The following is a 26,411-nucleotide window of genomic DNA, read 5'->3' as shown; positions in this document are numbered from 1 at the left end:
GGTCACCCCTGATAAACTTAATAGGTGGCCATCAGATCACCCCTGAGCCTGTGCTTTTCCAGGCTAAAGAGTCCCATGGCTCTCAGCCTGTCATTGTAAGATCTGTTTTCCTGAGATCAGCTAGAAAATGACACCTTAATGTTGCTGTCCATGCTAGTAAAAATGTATTCTATAAATGGCAAAAACCCTGGGCTTTATTAATCCAGGCCAGTGGTGCTCAACCCTTTTCACCTAGCAGGCTAGATGGGCAGTGCCTGGTCTGTCCATTGACTAGATCTGGCTGGTGGTCCCAACCTAGTGCCTAAGACGGGCACAGCAGGTACCATCTGGCTGCGTAGAGGGGGGCAGGGGAAGGTTGGTCCCAATGTGACCCTGCAGAGGAAAAGGGGGTGTGATCACTTCCACAGGGAGGAGAGGGGGCCATAGTCCACCTTGATCCAGCCCAGCCCCGCAGGACTTGGTGCTGGGAAATGTGGCAGCAGGGGAGGGAGGGTGGTCATATTAATGGCCAGTTTCCCCCCTCTGCTAAACTTCCAGACCGGATGGCTACATTTGGCTGGTAGGCTGAAGGCTGACTATCCCAATCTAAACTGTTGTAACAGGAAAACTTACTAACTTTTTATCTGACTGCATGCCAGCTGAGGAAATTTCTTTTGTTCTATATTAAAAATGTTAAGTTTGTAATATTACTATAATACATATAATTCACACTGTGTCTTTTGGGATTTTTTTAGTGGGAGACTTTGAAAAGATCTGGCGAGAACACTGTGAGGATGAAGAAACGCTCTGTGAATATGCTGTAGCTATGAAAAACCTTGCAGATAAACACTGGGCAAAAACTTACGAAGGGGAAGGCCGAATTGAATGGTGTTGCAGGTAAAACCTTATCTGGACTTCTAAGATAGGTTTTAAGCTTTCTCTGTCTCAAAATTCTTTAGTCTATGCATAGTATAGGAGTAGCTTCCTACCTACTATACTTATCTCCAAAATATATGTTTTAATATGTGGTTATGTTTTAGTAGATGTCAAATTTTCTATGAGGTTGTCTTGCATTTAAAATTAGCATGTGATATCCCCCTACCCTTCCTCCCTGCCCCACTGTAAATCAAGATTTAAGTTCTAAACCATTCTTAGGTAACTAATCAGGTTTTTTCCTAAGATACTGAGATTTGTTTTCAGGTAAATGTGCTATTTAGCAAAAAGCATAATTCATTCTAAATCTGTCCATAAGACCTAGAGGTAGTATATTGTTACAACATTTCAGGTTTAATTTGTATAGGCTGTTAAAGGACTGGTTTGTAGCATATTGATTTATTAAATATGCTAATTTTTGTATATTTGTCATATATTCTGATCACTTTCCAAGGTATTTTTAAATAATGTGTAAATTTTTGTAAGAGTATTTGGCCCCGAGAGATTTAGATGTTGTCTGACTCCGTTTATATTACAGATTGCATAATCTTCTCCAGTTACCCCTAATTAGAGCATAGTAACTGCGGTTTGATGAAAGAACTTCAGTCCTCAGTTCCTGAAGTGTGTTCCACAAGCAGAAAGTAGGAGACACTAAGGTGTCACAAAGGCACGTGAATCTGCAGTTGTATGGAATTTCTTGGATGACCAGATTATTTTATCCGGCCATGCCACAGGAGGTGACACCTCTCCCATGAAAAACTGTTACTCCCATTTAGGGCGTATTCATCTGAATCCCAGTTTAACAATGAGTTTGAATATGTGAACAAGATGCCCCAGACAAGCATCTGAGGACAGAAGTTTTTCTGTACCACCTTGGAGCACTTGCTTCCTGACTTCTGCAGGTGACTGGCTTAAAGCCCTGAAGCATAAGGCTTGATTATAGTTGTCTTAAAGCACAGTCACAATTGCTTTTACAGATAAATATTAACATCCTGTTCCCAGTGACTTATGAATTAACAAGAGGATTCATAAATTCAGAGGCCAAAAGGGACAGCTGTGACCATCTAGTTCTTTACACAATTCCCTGCGACCCTAGATTTTAACACACTTTTTTCAGAGATTTAATCTAATCCTCAGGACTCGTAGTAATGGTGCATTTATCATTGCTTCTGATAAACCTATTATAATAGTTACTTATTAATATAGCTAGAATATTGCATCTTAATTCAGATTTGAATTTCTTTGACTTCAAACATTTTATCTTTATCCACAGGGCTGAAATCCATCCGGCCCCATTTTAGAAATACCTCTTCCAAATATTAGTACCTATGCCCAGCAATCAGATCATTTTGCATCTTCTTTTAGTTTAGCCAATTCAGCCTCACATTATGAAACAAGCTTTACAGTCCCTAAATTTTTCTGGGACACTCCTTTGAACTTTCTCCTATTTGCTAAATGTATCTCCAATGTCTATACTGCAAGAAATTTCCAGTAGTGGTTTGTACACTCAGGATCAAAATCTACTTGTATAAAAAGATTAAATATATCCATGATGCCATAATCTTTCACCGAGAATGATGTCAAGGTGGCTATCAGTAAATTCCCAAGTCCTTCTTTGAATCGCTGCTTTCAAAGAAGTTTTCCCATTTTCAGGTGTAGTCTATATTCAGTGTTCCAAGGTATCTTATTTTGACTTTGACTTTGGACATATTCTGTTGAATTTTGACCATTTAAATGGATGATTTCCAATTATTCTGTAATGGCAACTTGTCCTCCTTTACTGCCCCCCTTGCAGATGATACCAAGATCAGACTTGTTAGCAAAGATGTAATGTCAAGTTTTGCATCTGGTTTAATCAGATTTAAGGCTTGCTTCACAATGTGAGGGTGAAAAGAGGTAGGTGAAGTGGATTTGGAGTTCTGTAGAGGTGGAATTCCATGTTCATTGTTCTTTTTAAATACAGTCTGGATGTTATCATAGTGATGGTTGGAGGGCTGCAGATTCTTCCATCTAAAATTACTTTGATTTTGCAAGTTGTAAATTGCATAAACAAAATTGGAGCAATTGTGTGTGGCATCTGAGTCTCAAAATGAATTTGTTTTTCTAGAACAGTACTTGGAATTTGCAGGTAGTAGAAGAAACTGCATCCCATAGTTGTTTCTCAAAAATCTGGTATTTGTCATAGTTGAAACTTGATTATAATGCTTAAAAGCAGTGACTGAAGACTTGAAGTTAGATCCAGCATCAAACATATATGTCCTGTCTACATGGAGATGCAGTACCTTTAATGTATGGAAAAATAGGTTGTATAAAGATTTTTCTCAGCTTGAATATTTTTCTGTTAATTAGATCCCTGAGTTTGTTAGTAAATAAATCAGAGGTGCCCAAGAATAAAATGTAGTCTATAGTGTCCTTATTTAATCTCCCCCCTCCCCGCTGCCACACCCCTCAAAAAGTACAGTGAAGGTAAAAACTAATCGAGGATTAGATTTACTGTTATATAATATGTAACAACCGTAAACTTCTAAAATATCAAGGAATGTGCTACAAACATACTAGCTGTCAGATTAGTTTTGTTTATGCATAGGGATTCATCATTCTGCTTCCTAGAAGAGTACAGCAGTCCTAGAGCCTATTGAAAACATAGGTATTTCATGGAAATTTGGCTAATCACTTTGTTCAGCCTCAGTGAAGAGAAATTAGAGATGCTTGAATACTACTGATATTTGGTTCTCTAACAGGCCTTAGGCTTCATTATCAAAATGGTTATAGAGCCAAGTGATTGTACAGCAAGTTTTGTGCCTTTGTAAAGGGAAGAAATAAAAATTGAATTGAAAAACAGATATCAAGAAATGGGTGCAATGCCATTCCTACACTATAAGGTTTATTTTATTAAGTGGTGTAGTAAGCACTAGATATACGCAGTAAAAGAGGCAGAATTAACCTGAGGCAAACAGCTCTTATGTTCTAGTTAAGCATTCACATGCCAACTTCTGCCAAAAATGATCAGTGTGAAATGAAGGCAGATATTTTACTCTTGTTCCTTAGATGTACCTTAACTGAGTAAGTTGATATCAATGGGAGTTTCTGTATGACTGCTAATTTTTTTTTCATGTGAACTTCTATTTTTCTAGAAAAAAATTGAAAAACTCGGGTTAGAATGAAGATGAAAACATCTTCAGGATAATGGCTGAGGTAGCTGAAACAATCAGGAAGGAATTTTTTTGAAACGTTAACTTTTTTAATACAGACTGGATTTGACAGTTATGAAAGGCATAATCTTTGAACTGTTAATAAGCATATTAACCAGCTGCCACATAGCCAATATAGTGTAATATTCAACCCTTCTCATTACCGTTTCAGCAGTAACTCGCTGGGTGTTTTCCCTTGCCTTATTGCAAAAGTTAAATGATTGGTCAAAATGGAAGGTACTATTTTTATTAATTATGGTATTGCTACCATAAAATCTGAATAATGCATCCTTTGTATTAAGGTTAAAATGACTTGTGTTTGCCAAGAAAGTACAAATAAGAACTCGATACCAGTTGATTCGGCAAAATAGTATATTCGTGGTATCTCATCTGGCTTTAGTAAGAGAACAAATTAAGCTGGAAATCTAAACTTTACTTATCTTTTTTTCTGTTTTGCCTGATGGAGAGATTAGCTTTTTAGTTTATGCGTGGGGAATCACTGTTAAGAAAACAAGGCATGTTTATATTGGAGATGCCTGTGTTGTTTCTGTTACTGGTATGACACTTCATGCAAGTCACCTTGTCTGTTTTTTTTTCTGATTTGCAGTTGTGTGGCATTCGTAGATAATGGAACTGCTATGCTATCATGCTTTCCTACTTTATGTATGGACTTGTTGAAAAATACTTTGAACATATTCTACCACACTGAGTTTCTTAAAACTGTCAAATTTGTGCAACTTTATTTCGGAAAGAATAGTAGATATTGAGCTACAAGTAAGTTGCGTTATAAACTCTGAGTTCTGAAAACAGTGCTCAGATACCTGTATTTGGTAAACCTCTAAGTACATTAACTGTATTTAATCAGACCAAACATTTAATTAATTGTACAACACAAATTTTTTTAAGACCATCACATCAACTATAGCCGTGCAGTTACAGAAACACATCCCCATTTCAACTGATTGTAAAATTAATTTACCTATACTGGTCCAATGTGTCAGGGTTAGCCAATACATTTACGCACACAATATGTCCCCAAGTAAAACCTGCAACTTCTATTTAGAAGGTAGAACATAAGGAATTTTTTTCTGGAGTCATGGCTGACTGTGACCTTAGAGTAGGTCATCCTGGAAACATAGAGTGTTAAGGAAGTGTGGCATCAGGAACTTCCTGATATGTCAGTCTCTCCTGGGATGCCACACTTCATGGACACTATGTTCCTGCGAGGACTGACTTAGTCTGTCATTGCAAGGGCAGTTCCAAGACTGTTAACTCTCTTTGTATAAGTACCTTTAAAAAAAGAATTGTTTTCACATCATGAGCATCATCAAGACCCTACCAAGAACTCACTTGCTGCTTTGGACAAAGCTACCATGCTCAGCCAAGCTTTGGCACTGACAGGGTTAATGCTGCATCATTTTGCTGAGCAGACACCAGCAGTAGCCATCTTGGCATTTGCATGGCATGCCTGGTGTCTCCAGATGTGCTGCTTTTCTAGTGAAGAAAACAGCTGGCCCACTTAAAATGCACATCTTTATTTTTGGGGGGGGGGGGAGGGTGTTGTGAGAAATATGACATTTCTCCTTTGTGTTAAGTGTCTTACCTGGCACTTACCATGCCTCTTTGGTTCTGGAGATGATAAAGCATGTGGGCATGTGGTGTGTGTATGTGCTTGCTGGTTTGGAGCAAGATGCAGGGAAGGTTTGAATTCACTTCAGTTGTAATCCTGATAAAGGTATACTAATTAGATGCATGGTCCTTCTCCCTTGAAAGTTAGGCTTTATTTATGCGTAGCCAACTTGGAATTTACCCATATACCTCACTTTGTCCGGCATTTAATGACTTCCTTTATCAAATCATTTAGAAAAAAAGGTTGCCATTTCATCTGTGCACCATGTGGAAAATGCACAGACATTAAAAATATAAGTAGCTTTTGAAAACTAGTAGAAATAATGCATTTTATATTTTAGGCTGGTTTCTAGCATTATTCATTTTTCTCTCGGTATGTACTGTCATTTTAATGGAGAACTTTGTTACAGAACTTCAGTGCTTTTATTTTTGTTTTGTATAGTAAAGCAGATTACATTTAAAACCATTTGTCATCCATATTTAATATGGCGTTGTCCTGCTGATACAAATTAATGATGTTTTATGGAAGTATTAATTGTATGAATTCTTGGTGTAATCAGGGTTTTTTTTAAAAAGCAAATCATAGTCTTATTGTAATTCTTAAGTAATATGGAAATTCAAGTACCTTTTAGTCTCAATTATAGCTGTTTCATCAAATTGCATCAAATACACTAAAATAACTTCTGGGAGTTTTTTTTGTTTTTAGCGTGTGCAGAGAATATTTTCAAAATGGTGGAAAAAAGAAGGCACTTGAAAAAGATGAGAAAAGAGCACTTCTTGCCTCTAAGACCCCGGCAGCCTTTAATGTTCACCAGACTCCTAAAACTGAAGATCCATTGCCCAACTTCAGCTTCACAAATCATGAAGCCATAACAGAAGAGTAAGTTGTAACTTTCTTTTTACTATAAAAATATTTTTTTTCAATTTTATGGATTTGCAATGCCTTACTATATAAAATCAGTCTAAGCCAACTTTTCTAGGAAAGAAGTTCGTGAAAGAAGGAAATATATGCACTGCTATAGTATTTGTCATTAGGTGATGATTTAAACTAGGGGTTTGTTTGTTTTTTAAATATAGCCTGATATTGACAGTTCAGTCTATTTAATTTAACAACCATTTCCTCAAGTGTAAAGCTGTTTAACTTCATTAGTGTTCTTATGTACAGACAGAAGAAACATTGGGGGGGAAAAAAAGGTAATTCATTTGGAAACTGAGGAAACCAGTCCACTTATTTTAAGAAATATAATATGGATGGTAGGTGCTTCTTCATGGACAAGGATTTTTTTATCTTAATTGTTTACTGTTAATGAACTATTTGATATGTAACCTTAACTTTGAATTACTTAACTTTCTGTAATATTTATCTTTTTAAAAATGCAACATTTTTCTAAGGTATCTTTCCGAACTGTTCTGCTTCTATTCTGCCTTGTCACTGCTCTGCAATCCGAGACCTGCCCACCAATCCTGCTGGATGTCACTCCCCGCCTGCCCATGGCCCCATCCCATCCAACCCGCTGCATGACCGGCCTGTGCAGGTCTCAGCCAGTTTCCATGGTGTCCCTGTCTGCCTGCCCCATCCAGTGTCCCCAGCAGTGGCTATGGAGTAAATTGGCTGAAGTGAGTGGGCAGCAGCAGCTGTGGGGACTGGTAGCAGGGGGTCTGGCAGTGGCAAAGACTGGCAGCAGCACCAGGAAGGAGCTGCCACCGCTGGGCTGCTGGGAAGTGAGTATGGCTGCTGCAGCGCCCCAGCCCTGCTGCATGCTCAGGGATGCTAGGACTGGCTGCATGTACCATAGCCTAGGCTGCCTCCTGCATCTGGGTTGGGCAAGGCTAAGGGTTTCACCACAGGCTACACAAAATCCCTTGGTGGTATTATAACCTCATTATGTATTTCTTTACCTCTCTGCAAAAGTTGTCTACTCTGTGGCACTACTCAGGTGACCTTATGAATTCCCTTCCAGCCCTACTTTCCTATAATCCTAAGAAAGGAGGGAGAACTGGGTCAACTTGTGTCCCACAGGATTTTTTATCATGATGAAACTGAGACCACGTGACATTTCTACCCAAAATAGCCTTGCAGTTCCATTTTAATCAAGCTATTTACTTAACTGCATATTTTCCTAAACAGCATAACATTAACTGGAATTATTTATTAGCTATTAAAAGGACCGTGTCTTTTATCTTTGGCAAAGTGAAAGGTGGTGCAGTCTGCACCCAAATACTCCCAGAAATGGATCTCTCTTTGTATTATACTTAGTTCTGATTTTTAAGAATTAAAGCTAAGGCCTATGCAGCTTCAGTTGCTTTCTTTTAAAAAGCCTCCTGTCACTGACATGCAGGGCAGTAGCCTGGTATTCTGTGCATTATGCTTTAATACATTTCCATTGGATGCCTCTTTTGGCAGGGTATTTCTTCAATCTACATGACAAGATTGCAAACACCTGTCTACTTCTTTAGCTTTCTGCTCAGGAATCTCCTGCAGTTAAATGCACACAAGGACAAACATTTGAAGAAGAAAAATTATGTGTCTTTTAATTAACTGGAATTTTTAAGCATGATCGCTTTGTGTGTGTTCCACTACCTCACCTCCTTCAACACTGTCATGTTCTACTTGATTCAGGAGTTCAGGAGAGAAGAAACTGGATATAGAGTTGATTCTCAAAACACCTTTTCTAGCCACAATGATAAACAAGGGGGTTGGAGCCCCATGCACAAACCAAGTGATACATTTGGCAACATTTTCTGGTTCTAGCTGTGCACAACCTATATGATAAGAATCTTTTCTATCCTTTGAAAAAGGAGGCAAAGTACCACTCATGGTATAGCTACGGTAACTAGCCAGAGCTGTGGACATTCTAGAGGGAGGTTTAAGAAGGAAGGCTGGGTAGATCTTGCAATGAGAAATATGTTGTGGATTAATTATGGTTCTTGACCATAACAAAAACGTTGTCTATTCATTAAACATGCTTGTGTATTAAGTTAAACCTGCTGACTTCAGTGACAAAAAGGATTGCACAGCTTGCTTTTTGGCTGCTAGTGTTGCAGACCTAATATGGCTGTAGAAGAGTGAGATGATAAATTCAGGTCTGATTTATGATACAACAGGGTTCTTTACTGCAAAATTTCTATTTTTTTATTTATATAGAAATTGAAAAGAACTTGGCTAAGGTTCCAAGTTGAGTTTATAGGGTTGGCAGCTAAAAACATAGTGGTCTAGAAGATATGCAACTGCAAATAATAATAAAATAGAAAACTTATGTTGTTATGACTAGATCTTTATTTCAAGAGTAAATAGATTTCTGTGTTTAACTCATTTTACAAGTAAATGAGCTGATATTCAGATAATGCTACTTCACAGTATTTGCTCTGTTTTTGAGACGTACAGTTTATAGTGGCAGTTTATGGATTCTTAGCATTATTATGAATCTTAACTACAGTGATCTCGTCTAAACCTTGTCAAAAGTGGAGCCATATTCTTAATATGCCTTATCTTTTTAATTGCTAGCTTAGATTTGGTCCAAGTCCAAAGCTACTATTGGTCTTGCTGTATTATGGCTTTTCCATTTTGTTCCAAACAAACCAGAAACTGCCTATTTCTTAATGGGGAATTTTTCTACATCAAATAATACATCACAGTTTACACTAATTTGACGCTCAAGAATATGTATTACTGATAATAGAGATTGCCTTAATGCCATTTTATAGGTGACCCTTCTTTGACAGAATTCAGGGAAACTTACAGTAATTTAAGAACTGCATACCAGTGCTTATGCTGTCCCTGGTTTGACAATAGCATGTTAAATAACCCTTTTAATGAACAGGGATACAGGTTTTCCCTGTAAAAATGGGGGGGAAAAAAACCTGAGAATTTCCCCCTTTTGACAGGGGGCCCGCATACCCTGCTGCTGGGCAGGTAGGGAGTACCTCACCAGGGTGGTGCAGAGCTCCCAGCAGTGGCATTGAGCTTCCCTGCCCAGCTCCTCTCTGCTCTGCTGCACTGGGCCCACTCGCTGTGCCATGGAAGCCCCCAGGGAAGGGCAGCAGGGTAGAGAGCCTGAGCCTGTAGTGGGCATCTTACACAGCCTCCTCCTTCCCCCCTGCTCCCATGAGCTCTGTTCTAGCCATACTACCCTCAAGTATGGGGAAGCTGGACTCTGCACTCTGCTCTACCACAGTAGCTACCACCTCCTGCAGGTGACAGCCAGGACTCAGGCACTGGTGGAAGGGGTGGGGGCAGAGGGCTGTGAACCTGGGTCTCTGACTCCATAGCCCTGGCAGCTGGGAGCTCCCTCTGGCAGGGGGGAGGGAGTGAGGGGGCACTGAAAGGGATGGGGGGCTGTAGCTTGGGAGTGAGGGGCCTGGACCTGCATCCTGGTGAGTGAAGGGGGCAGGGGGAGCTCTGATTTTTTTTTTTTTTCCTCCCCCCCCCCATGATAAAAGTCCCAAAATTAAATACCAGAATTTATAGGTATTTAGAATTTGTTTTATTATAGTGTTTGAGGCACTGGTATTTTTCCAAATTGCTTTAGAATTGTAAATATATCTGTAAAACATTGTGTTCAATTGATAGGGAGAGGGAGAGATTTCACTTTGCAGATTTGGGGTTTTTTATCAGAGAATTTGCAATTTTTAAACAGAAAAACAGGATCCCTGTTAATGACTTTGTATGTCTCTTGCTATATGAACTGTAATAGCTTCATATTTTTGATTATATACTCCATGGTAACTATGTTGTTTTTGTCACTTTGTAATGTGTATTTATGCTGGATTCAAGATCAGAGACTACTGCCAAAACCAGTTTGGTAGCCTTAGAATGAATACAATTAGGAGGCTGCTTTGAGCTACACCTCAGATGCATAAAATATGTTTTTGTATAAACAAAAGCCTCCTTCATTTTCCTGCCTAGTATTTAAAAGAATGTGAACATACGTCTGCAGGAATGCAAGGACTATGGTGAACAAGCAAGAGAAGCTCGGACTACTAACACACAGATGTTGAGTTGTGGTTGCATTTGGAATATAAAAGAAATACTTGTAACTGTGATATGAAAGTAGGTGGGTTTGATCTCTGCCAGAGAGCTTAGCAATGCTGGACCCTCCCTGTTGGTAAAAGTGGGGAAAAATAAATCAGTAGTGGAGTGTGATAACATCTTCAAAGTGCTCCTGAGTGAATAAATGTGTAAAACTGAAAAGGTACCTGTAGGAAGTGACTGGAAAATATGGTAATGAGAAACTTTATCCCAATGGCAAGAAGTTAATTGAATTCAGCATAGAGGGTTCACAAAATACAGAAATAGTTATTAAAATTCAAGAAACTGAGTTGAGAGGGAATTGAAGTACCTAGGGAATATGATGCACTGGAAGGGTTCATCCATGAATGTGGAACAAAGCAGCATATTTATGGGGCAAGAGACTACTGTTCCTCTGGGAGAGAACGGTCACTTCCTGCAGAGTGGCTTCCTGAAAGACTTTTCCAAGTACCCAAGACTTAAAAAGTCCTAACAAAAAGCTGTTAAAGACTTGGATGGAAATGGGAACAAGCAGAATCTTAGATAAGTTAATTACCATCTGAAGAGTGTAAGAGAAGTTTTAAAAAAATATTTGGTGAGAAAGGTAGTACTGAAGGAGACTGTTCTAAATTGAGATGTAGGTAAAATTGATTATTTAAGTAGTTGATATACAAACAACCCCTCCCTGCAAAAATCTTCAAGAAAAAGTGAAACCTGCTAAAAAGAATTGAAAGAAGACCTTTTAAGGGAATAGTGACATTTTAATTAAATAATCCATTTTGTGACATTCTTAATTTCATACCATGTAGGACAAAGCATTAAAGGAATTACAGGCATACCTCGGAGATATTGCGAGTTCGGTTCCAGACCACCGCAATAAAGCAAATATCACAATAAAGCGAGTCACACGAATTTTTTGGTTTCCCCGTGCATGTAAAAGTTATGTTTACACTATATTGTAGTCTATTAAGTGTGCAATAGCATTATGTCTAAAAAAAAATGTACATACCTTAATTAAAAAATACTTTATTGCTAAAAAATGCTAACCGATGGAAAAATGGTGCTGATAGACTTGCTCGACGCAGGGTTGCCACAAACCTTCAATTTGTAAAAAAAAAAAAAAAAAAACCCAATATCTGCGAAGCGCAATAAAACAAGGTATGCCTGTAGATGAAATTTTGGTGGTCTTAGTGGAACACTGTATGATTGGAGGAAAGTAATATGGAATGGATGTTGAAGATAGATCCTGGAGGGAAACATCCAGGCTACTTGCCAATCAGTAAATCTTGGTTCAGTGCCTTGTAAGATAATGACACAAATATTTTAAGAGAAACTATTGCTTAAATAATGAGATTATGAACAAGAAATAGTCAAGTAGATTGATTTCTTTTGACTACCAGGCTGGTGGATTAAAGGAGTAGAACAGTACTAGGCAGGAACTTTAGTAAAATATTTCATATCTACTACAATTTTGATCTTACAGTTCTGTGAACTGTCTCCATGCTGACTGGTCTGAGTATTTGCAAATGGCTGAAGGAAATAAATGCTAGCGTATTGCATGTGGAAGATGCGTCTCTAGCTTGACCATGGAGTAGATGGCATACCAATAACATTTGGAGCTATGTGTTCATGTGTCCCTTTGTATGTTTTTTTTCTTTAATTGTGTAGTACTTTGAATACCAGTAAGGAGGCTAGCTATTTACAAAGCTAGCTTAAAAAACAGCAAATAGAAGCAGGAAAATAAACAGAATTATAATTTTTGCTGCTTGTGGGTGAGGGAGAGAAATGTGAAACCATAGATTGAGTGAAAGGGAGAAATCTAGAAGCCAATATTGCTGGAGAAAGTCATTCTCTATAATAGTAGTCAGCAACCTTTTTTAGGCTGCCAGCTGGAGTGACCCAGTTTGGGTCAGGGGTGGGCAGGTGCTTGGACCCAGATGCTGCTGCTGCTTCCCATGGCAGCACAGGAAAGCCCTGGCAACCGTGTGGCTGTTCCCCAGTGCACTGTCATGTGAGAGTTGAAATTTAAATAAGAATGGGCAGGGGAAGAGCGCTGGGGATTGCCCCAGTCCATGGGGCTTGTAGGACTCTGGCTCTTTGCTTCCGTGTGCTGCTCCTGGCAAGAGTGCCAGGAGAACCAAGTGGAGGCACGCAGCTGGCCCAGCCTGATGGCATGGGACCTACCATTACTCTAGTGTGCAGCCAGGAACCATGTGTTGCTAGGAAGGGATGAGCCTGGCCGGTTCTGTGCTGTGCCATGTGGGTCCCAGCCATGCAGTGGGGCTGTGGTGGAGGGGTGGGAACTTGTGGTGGGGGCTGTGGAAGGGTGTGGGTGTGTGTTGGGGGTATGGTTGGAAGTGGGGAGCCAGCCCCATCCATTCTGTCCCATCTTGGATGCAGCATGCAGTTCCTTGCTGCAAGGTTGGGTTGCATATGGCATGGCAGGGGCCATCCTGGCCTGTCCCAGTACCACGGCGTTCTGGCTGTAAGGCCAGGACCTGCACAGTACAGCATAGAGCCAGCCTGGCCCAGCCCCTCTGTGCCATACTGCATGGGTCCCTGCCATGCAGTAGGATACCATATGTGCTAGGATAGATAGACTAAGGAAGGCCAGGTCGGCTCCTTGTGGGTCCTGGCCTTGTAGCCAGGAACCATGTGTCAGCGCCAGGCTAGGTCGGCTCCACACTGTGCCATGTGGGTCCCAGCCTTGCAGTCGGGAACCTCACGCTGCAGCCAAGATGGGATGGGCAGGGCTGGCTCCCCACTTCCCACCCCACCACCATAACCCCGCACACACTCCCACTCCCCACCATAACTCCCCACCATATCCACATGCACACCAACACCCTCCCACGCCCCCACCATACCCCAAACACACCCTCCCACAGCTCCCACACACTCCCACCCCACCATACCCACACTCGCATCTTCCGACACATGCCAACTACATATCCCCAACCACATATACTCCTTTATCCCTCACACCCAGTAAGAGTAAGAATGTATTCTGAGCTGTTATTCAATTGCTTCTAGATATGCTATGCAAACACAAACCATGACAAAAATATTTTTTAAATAAAGTTAAAATAAGTTATAGCAGATGGAGTGGGTATTATAATAACACCTACTGAAAGCAGGTACATCCAGATTTCCAAACAGAGTACTTCTGGGGAAAGGGGAGAGACTTAGGGCAGCAAAGGTCAGTGGTTAGGGGTGGGACTTCTGATCCCAAGATGGGAACCAGTGGGCGGAGCATCTGTGGGCTACCCTTGCGGCCCTTGACAACTCACCAAAACTTGTTAAGCAGCCTTCCAGCCAAAATAATTACTCTCACCTGTGCTAAACTGAACTGTTTTGTGGTCTGCTAGACTCAAAAGCATGGTAGCATCAGTAATTCCCCTCCCTCCAAAATACGGGCTTAAAGACCTTAAGCATTCAAGGTCCTGTTTCTGAATTATTAGCAACTAAAACTGGGTAATTGCATTTTTATATATTCTTTTATTACCCTGTTACTCCTAAATAGCCAGTAACCAGTACTGTGTTTTGAGGTTTTAAATTTTAAGTTAAACCTTCAAGTTTAGCACTTTTTTCTTTGGTGGGGGTGCAGTGGGGAATATTTACATAGTCATAGAGAAGTAGGGCTGGAAAGGACCTCTAGAGGTCATTTCCAACTCCTTGCCTGAGGCAAGATCATCCCTATATAAACCCATTGTCTCACATTCTACCAAAAGTAGACCGTCAACTTGGACATAACACCCTAATCTGCCCTAGGTTAAGCAGGGGAACCATGGGGATCATCCTGTGGCTGCAGAGGTGGTTAAAATATGCTAAAGAAATCCTGGGAAGAGGGCCAAACCCCCTGCTATAGAAGGCAAAAACTCCCACAGTTCATACCAGTCTGACCATGAGGTAAAATTTCTTCCTGATCCCAAATATGGCATTTGGTCTCACCCCCTGAACGGAGGTGAGACCTGCCAGAAACCTCTGGATTTGAGTCCTAAGAGGACCGTTGGTGCACACCTGTCAAAATCCCCAGCCTGGGCTGCAGCCAACACCCAGTGCTTCCTCAGTGCATCTGAGGAAGGCTTAAAAAACTCCCTAACCTATATAGTAACAGGAAGGGAAAATATTTCTTCCTGGCACTAACCAGCAAAGCCCAGAAACATGAGAAATACCCATACTAGAACATAGACACGGCTATGACTATGTCATCCCTGATCAATGCCTATCCAGCCGCTTCTTGAACACCTCCAATGATGGAGATTCAACAACTTCCTTAAGCAGATTGTTCCACTTACTCACTGTTCTAACAGTGAAGAAGTTTTTTCTGATGGCCAATCTAAACCTGCTTTGCTGCAATTTCAAGCCATGGGTTCATGTCCTACCCTGCACAAGAAAAGAAAAGGTATTTGCTCTTTCCTTTAGGGCAGCCTTTCAGGTAGTTGAAGACTGCTATCATGTCCCCTCTTATGAACCTATTCTGCAAGATAAACACAACTTGCTTTTGTCTCCTCATATGGCTTGCCTTTCAAGCCCTAATTACTGTTTCCAGCCTTATATAAGAACAGTCGTTTATTGGATCAGAACATAGGTCTTTCTTGCCCAGTATTGTGGCACACTAGCAGAGTGGATGCTAAAAAGGAAAATGAGCAGGGTATGACTGGGGTTTTTTATACTGTTTCTCTTCTAGGTTCAGCCTCCAGCATTTAAGGCAGGGGTGGGCAAAATCTGGCCCATGGGCCAGGTGCAGTCCATGAGGCTATTAAAATATAGAAAATCAGTATTTCTCTGCCCTTGGTTCCTGTCAAAAATGGACAGCCCCACGTGAGCTGCGAGCACCTGCAGTGTGGGGTACCGGGTGTGGGGCAAGGGAGGGGCATACACTCAGCTTTTCCCTGGGATGCACTCAGTTTTTTTCCCTGCTTGGAGAAAGGCAGCCCCTTGTCCGCCCCAAGGTTTTGTCCCTGCTTGGAGAAAGGCAGCCCCTTGTCCACCCCAAGGTTTTGTCTCTGCTTGGAGAAAGGCAGCCCCTTGTCCGCCCCATGCCTGGTGCCCAACACTGCAAGCACTCGCAGCCTGTGCCGGGCTATCCAGAACAGGCAGCTCCAGGCAGGCTGTGAGTGGCTGCAGCATGGGGCGCTGGGCGTAGGGCGCGCGAGGAACTGCTTTCTCACACCTGCCCCCACCCGTGCTCAGCACCAGCTTGTAACCCAGCCCTGCTGGCAGTGGGGTGGGTTACAAGCTGGTACTGAGTGCACTTGCCTGCCCCATGGCCAGTGCCCTGGGGTGCAGCCACCTGCAGCTTGCATGAGGCTGCCTGTGCCTGCTCTAGACAGCCCTGCGTGGGCTGCAAGCACCTGCAGTGCGGGGCACCAGCCATGGGGCAGACAAGGGGCTGCTTTTCCCCATGCTCAGCACCAGCTTCTTCCCTGCTGGCAAGCAGGGGGTTGGGGTTGAGTGCTGCCCCCAACCTGTACCATGGGTCTGGGGGGTCCTGGGTGTGAGTGGACAAGTAGCCAATGGGAGCACAGGGCCTGCACCAGTGTCCTGGGGCCAGTGCCGGTGGGGCCCAGAGCAGGGTGGCGGGAACACGGGGTCCCAGCTGGCAGGGGCTCTGTGGAGCTGGACCAGTTCACCCCTCCCTGCTGGTGCAGCCCAGCCCGGCCCCACAGACCCCTGCTGGCCTGTGCCCCACTCTGGGCCCCACCAGTGCTAGCCCTGGGACATTAGTCCCAAGATGGTGACCAGGGGGTGGGGTACCCATGCGGCCCTCGACAGCCTGCCAAAATTGGGTAAGCAGCCCTCTGCCCAAAATAATTGCCCACCACCAATTTAAGGTCTAGGAAGTTCTAATTCAAAGACTGTATCTATAACTCCCATTCTCAGTGGTTGCTAATATACCTTTCCTCAAAAAAATTGTCTGATCCCTTTTGGGATCAGCAAAAGGTTTCTGTTGCTGCATCCCAGAACCACATTCATCTTCTGTATGGCTGCATCACACTGCAGACTCGGAGTCTGTCATCTACCAAGACTCTTAGATCCTTCTCAGTAGAGCTGCCATCCAGACAGGTGTCACCCATTGTGTTTGTATTTCTGATTATTCCTCCAGCAGTATAGCACCTTGCGTTTGTCAACATTGAACGTCACCTTGTTAGCTCCAAGCCAGCTTTCCAGTTGAGGTCCTTCTAAATTGCATTCACAACCTTCAGTGTGTTGCAGTTTTTCCCAGTTTCATGTCATCTGCAAACTTGTTTAAGCTTTCTATGCCAGCATTGAAATCTGGCATAGAAAGCTTAATATAAACATGTTGAAAAGCCCTGGGCCCAAAATAAACCCGCTTGGAACCTCCTGCTATTCTGACATGGGTCCATTTATAATTACCTTTTGCATAGAGCTATTGAGCCAGTTGTCTAGCCACTTAATAGTGGTTTTGTCTAGCCCACATTTTTCCATATTGCTTTTGAGATGGTCTTGTGGGACTTTGTCAGAAACCTTAGTCCAACTATACTATATCCACAGCATTTCCTTCATCCACCCAGGTGTAGTTACTTTGTCAAAGGACATCAAGTTTGTTTGAAACTACTTGCTCCTGGTAAATCTCACAGTGGATGTTTGTGATAAGCATTTCCATTTCCAGATGCTTGGAAATAGACTTCCTTGGGATATAGTCCAGTAACTTACCAGATATTCCAGTCTGTAGCTCCTTAGGTCTTCCTTTTTTTGCCTTTTTTAAGGAAGGTGGTTACTATGTTAGCCCTTTTCCAGTCCACTGATATCTCGCCCATCTTCTACTGTTTCATGAGTATTATTGCCAAGGGCTCTGAGATCTCCTCTGGCAGTTTCTTTGGTACGCTGGAATACTACGTCCAGTTCTGGATGCCACACTTGAAGAAGGATGTGGAGAAGCTTGAGAGAGTCCAGAGAAGAGCCACTCATATGATTATAGGCCTGAAGAGCAAACCATATGAGGAAAGGCTGTTCAGCCTAGAAAAGAGAAGAAGGCTTTGTGGGGGATTTGGTGGCAGCTTACACATGTATATCAGGGGCTAGGTGAACAATTATTCACCAAAATGCCCCGGGGAAAACCAGGAGCAACAGTCATAAACTCCTAGAAAGAGGTTTCAGACTGGATATCAAGAAAAATTTCTTTACAGTTTGTGTGACCAGACTCCCAGTGGGGGTGGTGCAGGCACCTACCCTAGAGATCTTCAAAAGGAGACTGGACACACACCTTGCTGGGGTTATTTGACCCCAGCAGGCTTTCCTGCCCAGAGCAGGAGGGCTGGACCCGATGATCTCACACGGTCCCTTCCAGCCCTAAACTGTGAATATGTGAAGTTCATCAGGCCCTGGTGACTTCTCGTAACTTAGACCCATCAAAAGCTCTCTAACTGTCTCTTGTTATCTCATCCCTGAGTATGTCCTCTTCCTTATCCAGATAATTCTTATTAGGTGTCTGGTTACAGTTTGTTTTTGTTTTTTGTGAAGACAGGCGAAGTAGCAGTTGAGTAGTTCTGTCTTCTTTGTATCTTCTGTTAAGAGTTTGCCCTGGACCTGCAGTTTTCTTAGTTTTTTTTTCTGGCATACTTCTAGAACATCTTGTTGTCTTTAACCTCCCCTGCCAGGTCCAGCTCATTCTTTCTTTGCCTTTCTGATTTTGCCCCTTGCAGGTTCTTGCTATTTTCTGGTATGCTTCCTTGGTAACCTGTGCATTTTTCCATTTCCTGTACAATTCTACTTAAACATTTATCCATGCTGCTAATGATGGTATGTAAGTAGTAAAAAATTATTTCTTTAAGTTATTACATTATTAGTCCTGCTAAAAGACAGAATCTAATGTGAAGCATGTGTTAGTACAGGATACAGACCTTACTTTATGTTAATTTATATATATTTTATATATGTAATTTATATATTTATAATATATATTTCATGCCCTTGTGGTTAAAGACTTTATTCACTGAAATACAAGACAACAAAATAGAACCTGTAATTTTCTTGAATACCAAGTGAACTACTTTGTGGTTATTAAACTTGATTGTTTATTATTTTAAAAAGGTTGCAAGCTTATTATTCTGGTCTTTACTGGTCTTATTAAATTGTTCAGCATATAAACAAGTCTTCTAGACCCATGTGAAGTTTCTTCATCTGACCCTGCACAGGGGACAGGCATCTCAAGGGACATAGACATATGTAACACCTAGACTGGTTTAAGCATGGTTTAAACCAGCATGTTAAACCAATCTAAAGCTGCCTGAAATGGTTCAGATGTATACTTGGAAAATCTAGTTCTCTTTTTAAACTGGTTCACAGTGCACCAGTTCAGTGTCGGAAACAAAGCATTCTATGATACAGATCTGATCAGTACTTCAGGCAACCCATGCTACATCACTCCCTGCCCTTCCCTATTCCTCCCCTCCCCTCCCCTCCCCTCCAGCTGGTGGGTCCACTACTTTCCTGTTCCCTTTTGTTGGCACTTTTTACTAAGGAGCCCCCTTGCACTGCATGTTCAATAAAAACTATCTTTTTCTAATGACCAGCTGAATCCTCACTCTCTACTTGACTACAACTGTTCACCACGCCCTCCCAGCCTCTCAGAACCCAAAAGTATGGAGCCAAGCATTCCCCTTCCCCTTCTCAACCCCACCTTCTTCCGGGCTGCCCCCAGTCAGGAAAGTGTGGACTTTGGCCGTTTGCATGCTATTGAAGTATTTAAGTTCCTCAATCATTTGCATGCTATTAAACTTGTATTTAGGAAAGATGGAAAAGCTGAAAAATGAAAATGCCCAGCCACAGGCCACCTCCACTCCCCCATAAGCCCCAAAGCATGGGTATAAGCACTGTTCCCACCTCCCCCCCACCCTCTTACTCACCCACAGAGAGACATGGGTTGCATCACCACTCCCACTCCCTGGTGTCAGAGCGCCATAGGACTTCAGTGCTTAACAGGTGACCATTCCAGCAGGAACACATGGGTGAGAGAGACTGGAGGTCTCTAATTTTTCATTAGTGTAATCACTAGCCTGACCTGGTTATATTAATGACTTTTTGAAAGGAAGAATATATTTTTGTTAGGCAGTATTGTGTAAGTATATTGTGAGATCATCACTACCTGTATACGGAGGGAAGAGAGAAGAATGCTCATTAGAGCAAAACTTTGAGTGTCAACATATTTTGCAATAGGTAAGAGGAAGAGGATTATGAAAGATCACTTGATTTTGATTTTCCAGCCTGACTTTTGAGGGGGGAAAAAAGGAAGGTGTATGCTTCCATCAGGCCTCTGCTCTATGTGAAAATCTAGAAAAGTAGTTCATGGAATGAAAGGTTGAGAATGATTTCTCTGCAGTCTTGCGAAAGGTCTCATCATGTTTTACTTGAAAACACAACAAAATCACAGTACTTCTGTTTCAGTCTACAGTGTCAAATGTGAGCAAATATGTAGGATAATAGGGTAGGGCTAGAAGAGTTCTTGCAAGTGAGGATCATACCTGATGACATTCCTGACATGTCTGTCCAACCTGCTCTTGAAAACATCCAAGGCACAAATTTCTGTAGGTAGTCTGTTCAGATGCTTGACCACCCTCATAGTCAGAAAGGTACTCCCAATCTCCTACCTAAGTTCCCTGTGCTGAAGCTTGAGGCTGTTGCTCTTAGTCCTGCTCCTGTGGCCACAGAAAAAAAGCAGTCTCCATAGTCCTTGTGATCACCCTTCAGGTGTCTTAAGACTTTCAAATCCCCACTTAGTCTTCTCTTCTCCAGGCTAAGTAACTCTAGTTCTTTCATTCTTTCCTCCTAAGTTGCGTCTTCCAGGCCCCTAATCATTTGTATTGCTTTGCACTTGACTCCTTCCAAACTGTCCACAAGCTGTATAAAACAAAGATGACAGGATCACTGCTAGGCTTAAGTGGGGAAAAGAATTTTATATCTTCAAATTTTGTGATGAAGTCAATTGTTACTGACCAGTACTAATGTGAATGTGTATAACGAGGATAAAATGTGGAGTCCTTAATACAATATCTGTTGACTATGGTATTACAGTTTCTATTAAGGTAATTTTAATCAAATACACATTGTTTGCTTAATATAAAACAATTGGAGCATATTAACGTAATTTAGTATTTATGGGCGTTAACATTTGACCTGCTTATACCAGTTTAAGCAAACACAAGGCAAAAGATGTGAATGTCTTCACTAGTATTAAGTGCCACAGTTTCAATACATTTTTACCTTGGAGAGAAATGTGTAGTAAAAGTAACATCATCCTAAGTTATATCAGTGTAGATCACTCTCCACTTCCGGCTTGTGGTAGTAGTCTGGTTATTGCAAACAAGTTATTGCGTGTTCCTTGCCTGGTAAGAAGGCAGGGGAGTGTGGTACCTTATAGACTTATGCTTTGAGGGACATGATGAGCTTTTGTAGGCTACAGCTTGCTTCATCAGATGCTTAGCAGGCAGCTTATGGCTGTCTGAATAAATTAGTTTCTTAGGGGCCACACTGCCCTGCCTTCTGCCTAACTTCACACTAACATGGCTAACTACCTCACTTGGCTAGTGCTGAGCTCATTATAACAACACCTACTGTAAGCAGCTACTTTCAGATCTCTGCTTGTCTGTTTGCTTTGCATCCCGGTGTAACTGGAATTAATGTACAAGAGGCATGATTTTTTGTGATACCGTTATATTGGCCCAGCAGTATAGTTGGGAGAGCCGTTGGACAAATTTCCAGGCATCAAGTGCTTGTGGTGCACAAAAGCTTGTCCAACTATACTGTTGGTCCAATAAAAAAATCACAAAAAAAATCTGTATTTCTCAGACACTTTCTGGACCATTGTGGCTACAAGAACATTGTAGGCTCCAATCCTACTTAAATTCAAAGCATATAAATGATGCTGATGCAAATATGCTGTGTGTCCAGCCCTTTTTTTCCACAAAATTGTCTCCCAATTTGAGGATCTGTAATTTCCATCTCAGGGTGAAACTTTTATCTCCTAGTTCTGTAAACTAATGAAAACTCCTAGAACCATAACTGATGAAGTTATAGTCATATATTCTGTCTTTAAATGTTGCTCTATGGGATTTTGTGCTAATCATACAGGCAACATTTGCAGTAATAGAAAGGTCTAGAAACTCAAGCTCATAGTTCTGTAGAACCAAATAACTGAAGCACTGGTTTGACATGACTAAAACTGCTACTGTTATGCAATCAAACACATCTTTTATTGCAGAAACTTGCATGGAAAAAGGCTGCCAGCTCCTTTAGTGGTTCTTATCAACATCTAGGACTTTTAAATGGCACAGAATTCATCATCATTTTGGTCCATTGAGATGCTACCAATATTAAAACATGGTTTGTTGTATGTCATTTCTAAGAACTTCTAAAGTGTGTGTGAATAGCTTAGAAATAACAGTAGCTAAATTGAGTTTAAACTGGTGCCTTTTATGTCTACCTTACGTCTTCCTATATTTTCTGACTAGTTCAGAAATAAGCATATGTGCCAGTGCTCTGGAAGCTTATTTTAGTGCTAGAAAAAATACTGAACTTAATAAAATGTTCGCCTTTTAAAAACAATTTGCATTCATATAGCGTCTTATCCAAAGGAATCTTAAATCATGCACTTACTGAAGTTTAGTCATGTCTGAAGTGAATACTTGCAGGAATAAAAACTTCTAATGCATGTTGCTTGCATTTAAAGACAGGAAATAAATTATGTTTATTAAGATTTCTTTTGCATCTTCACCTCTGTAGCATGTGAACACTCAGAGGGAAACTTGAATCTAAATCCATTGCATCACAGTGGCACATACAAGTTCTCTTGTGCTTCACATGGGCGAAGAGGGGAAACTGAGGACTCCTAGTCCTGAGGAGTTAGGTTGAAGAGCAGGAGGCTGGACTAGAAGGCCTTGCAAGAACCTTCTAGTTCTACTCTATTATCCTACATATTTGCTCACATTTGACACTTACATATATTTTAAGAATTCTAGGGTTACAGTTTAAGCTTCGCTCTGGATTTGTGATAAAGGCTGCCCCCACTTAACTCATCTGTAAATGATTATCACAGCTTTCAGCAGACCATTCAGCCTGTGGGAAGTCAAAGGCAGCCAGATGTGATGCTAGCCACAAAGCCTAGATGTACCCTGCAGAAAATTTACTGAAAAGTCATATTGCGTGAGCTTATTGCCTGTTTCCAAAATATATTTTATTTTAACACATTGAGGCAACATTTCATTGAAAAAATAAGTACAATTGAACCCAATTTTTCCATATTCAGGTGGTCACAACTTGCTTAATTCATAGTGGGTTGTTGAATATAAAGAGAAACCATTCAGCTGATTGCTGACTCTTACTTCAAAAGATGCTGCTCCTCCACTCAGCTGGAGTTCATCAGCAATCTGATGCAGCTGATTGGAAGAGTGGTACCCTTGGAAATAAAAGCTGTAGTAATCAGCTGGAGAACCTTGGTGATCCCAAACTGCAGCTGTAATACAAATACATCTCTCAGTAGTTCATGTACCCCCATCTTCCCTGGGGGATAAGGAAGAATCCTGGGTTTACTGTATATGTAAAGCTTACCTTTTAAAATCTTAAAAGTTTTGGTTCAGATACTAAAAAATTGTCTTAATATTCATGTTCTTACCACCCTCAGAATGATTAAATGGATTTTGCCATGCTTTCTGAACAATACAATTTACCGTGGGGCCAGGAATTGAGCAGAATTCTTATTTTTAAGAGTGTTTGCAAATTTTTGCATCTTCTTTCTCTTCTCTCCCCCCTCCCAACTAAATAAATTAAGTCACTGTGGCATTCATTGATGCCTGCACAGTTGGATGGGTAAAAAATTGGCTGATGGGGTGCACCCAGAGAGTAGTGGTGGAGGAGTTGTATTCAACCTGGCGAGATGTGAGCAGTGGGGTACCCCAGGGCTCAGTCCTCAGGCCCGCACTATTTAACATCTTCGTCGGCAACTTGGACGAGAGGGTAGAAAGCATGCTGTCCAAGTTTGCTGATGACACTAAGATGCAGGGTGAGGTGGACACACTTGAAGGGAGAGAGAGGCTGCAAACAGATTTAGACAGACTACAAAAGTGGGCGGATGAGAATAGGATGGGGTTCAACATAGACAAATGCAGGGTGCTGCACCTTGGGAGAAGGAATCCACAGCATACATACAGGCTGGGGAGTTGCCCTCTTGAAAGCACAGAGGCAGAAAGGGATCTTGGAGTCATTATTGACTCTAAGATGAACATGAGCCGCCAATGCCTGACCTCAGCCAGCAAGGCCAGCCATACCTTGTTATGCATCCAAAGATGCATCTCAAGCCAGTCCAGGGAGGTGATACTCCCCCTCTATGTGACTTGGGTCGGGCCGTGCTTCAAGAGGGATGTGGCCAGCCTGGAGAGGGTTAAGAGGAGGGCCACCTGCTTGGTGAGAGGGCAGCAGGACAGGCCCTATGAGGAGAGACTGATAGACCTGAACGTGTTCAGCCTCAGCAAGAGGAGGCTAAGGGGGGACCTGGTGGCTGCCTACAAACTCATTGGGGGGAGATCAACAGCAAATAGGTAGAGCCCTTTTCTCCCCAGCACCACCTGGGGTGATGAGGAACAATGGTAATAAGCTGATGGAGAATAGGTTTAGGTTAGAGATCAGAAGGTAATATTTTACAGTTAGGTTGGCCAAAATCTGGAATGAACTTCCCAGGGAAGTGGTCCTTGCCCCTACCTTGGGCAAATTCAAGAGGAGGTTGGATGATCACCTGTCTGGGGTCTTGTGAACCCAGCATTCGTTCCTGCCTGTGGCAGGGGGTCAGGCTAGATGAGCTGTTCAGGTCCCTCCTGACCTTAGCTACTATGAAACTATGCTACTGTGTGCTAGTGATGCAGCAGGCAGTCCCTGTCCACCCAAATGTTGGACAACCCTGTTCAGAACATTAACTGGAGACTTGATTTTCAGGACTTAAGGTTTCGGTACTTTATTTCTTTCCATGCTACACACTTGGAAATATGTATGTATGTTAGTACAAGTTTTAATTCTTACAGTTTATTAGAGAGACTTTTAGTGTTAGTTTTTATTTTTAGTATACCCTGTATAAAAGGACACTCACTGAGCAAACAGGGACAATAAACAAGGCAGTTTGCAAACAGTTTGCAGGTCAATTCCACTGTGTCTCTCTTAGATTCTTCTGTCATGTCATTCAAAATTCGCAGTATCTTGGACTTGATAAGCCTTCTGAGAGCTGATCATTTCTAGCAGCTATTTTAATGAAGTTATTTCCATTTTGCAAAGTGCACCTCTTTATTGTACGCAGAACCTTGGAGGCTTAACTTATTTTAGATTTAGTTAACAAATATTTCCCCTTGATTGGTTCCATTATTTCTTTTAAGTGAAAAATGTCTATCTAGTCTTCCCTCTTGTTTCTCATTTCACAAAACAATTGCATATATTTCATTACAGTGGCATATACCAGAAAAATGGAGTTCAAAACCTGTCAGTTCAAAACCTGGCGGGTTCAAGCATGCTCCCTTTATACTATCTCCCTTCATGAAAGCATGGAATCTGTGTTAGTCTTGTAATCCTTTGAGTCCTGTTTCTTCCCTTTTTCATTTTTTCCTTTATTTGCTTGTTAGAAATACTGATGAAAAGGGAACAGCCCTTAACAATACTTTTTAAAAGGAAACTTCATGGTGGACCCTTTGCAGGTGGATAACTACTGTCTTTTAGTGCACCACCTGTCATTCCTTCTCTCCATCTGCATTCAATAAGCTGGTCTCTTCTATGAGCTGTCTTTTGTAATGGGGATATCACTAAAAGTATAAAATAGGCCAGCTGTTCACCTGCTGCATAGAGAGCCGTTAGCTGAATTCAGCTTCTCAGACAGTATGATACAGTTTAGATTTTCTGCTCCCTCTCTGCCCCACAATTATTGCTTAAGTAATTACTGGATCCTAGAACTAGAAGTGTTGGCTTTCATTATATTGTTTGTTCTACCACTAAGCAGCTGTGTGACCTTTGGAGTGGGGGCAGGAGAGTACATGTTTAACCCCTTTTTTGTGCTTCTGTTTTGTTTTTCTTCTGTTTTACCTACTTACAATATTTTGGTGTTATCTACTACAATCTAGTTGGTTCTGTAATGCAGCTAGTAAGGAACTGTATTCTAGTTAGGGAAGTTGTCAAGAAGGAAGTTAATGTCCTTCATCCAGCTAAATAATTATAGTATAGGACTTGAGCAATTTACAGAGTGAAAGTGTGCATTTGAAATGGTCAGGGCTTAGATCAGGAGTGGGCAAAATGCAGCCCGGGGGCCAGATGTGACCTGTGAAGCCATTTTATCTGGCCTGTGGGGCCCCTAAAAAATTTAGGAAATTAATATTAATCTGCTCTGGGCTGCCTGTCACGCGGCCCTCAATGGCTTGCCAAAACTCAGTAAGCGGCCCCCTGCCCAAAATAATTGCCCGCCCCAGCTTAGATTATCTTTCTTCTCAGTGCTAAAAAGATAAATCTTAGGAATTGGAAGTTAAATCTGTTTTTGTGTTCAAATCTCATGGGTAACTTTGAAAACTGCCAATATGGTGTGTTTCATAATGCATACAGTATACTTGGAAGTACTTGGTTTTATCTTCTGGATGTTAGGACAAGGTATATCTGTATATATATTTATATCTAGAGCTCTGTATCTA

The 26,411-nt window shown here is 41.6% G+C and overlaps 1 protein-coding gene across 1 annotated transcript in view; it reads left to right on the top strand.

The window, feature by feature from the left end:
- The window catches only part of BMT2 (base methyltransferase of 25S rRNA 2 homolog), a 66,830-nt gene that overhangs the window by 27,664 nt on the left and 12,755 nt on the right, over positions 1 to 26,411 (top strand). Inside the window, exons 2-3 of the mRNA XM_019543403.1 lie at positions 735 to 876; positions 6,439 to 6,612. Of these exons, the coding sequence (XP_019398948.1) occupies positions 735 to 876; positions 6,439 to 6,612 (316 nt within the window). The remainder of the gene's footprint in view (positions 1 to 734; positions 877 to 6,438; positions 6,613 to 26,411) is intronic.

The sequence above is a fragment of the Crocodylus porosus genome, unplaced genomic scaffold (genome assembly GCF_001723895.1).
Source record: "Crocodylus porosus isolate Cpor-Errol unplaced genomic scaffold, CroPor_comp1, whole genome shotgun sequence".
NCBI lineage: Eukaryota > Metazoa > Chordata > Crocodylia > Crocodylidae > Crocodylus > Crocodylus porosus.
The sequence above is the reverse complement of the archived record's forward strand: the minus strand, read 5'-3'. Positions and strand labels throughout refer to the sequence as shown.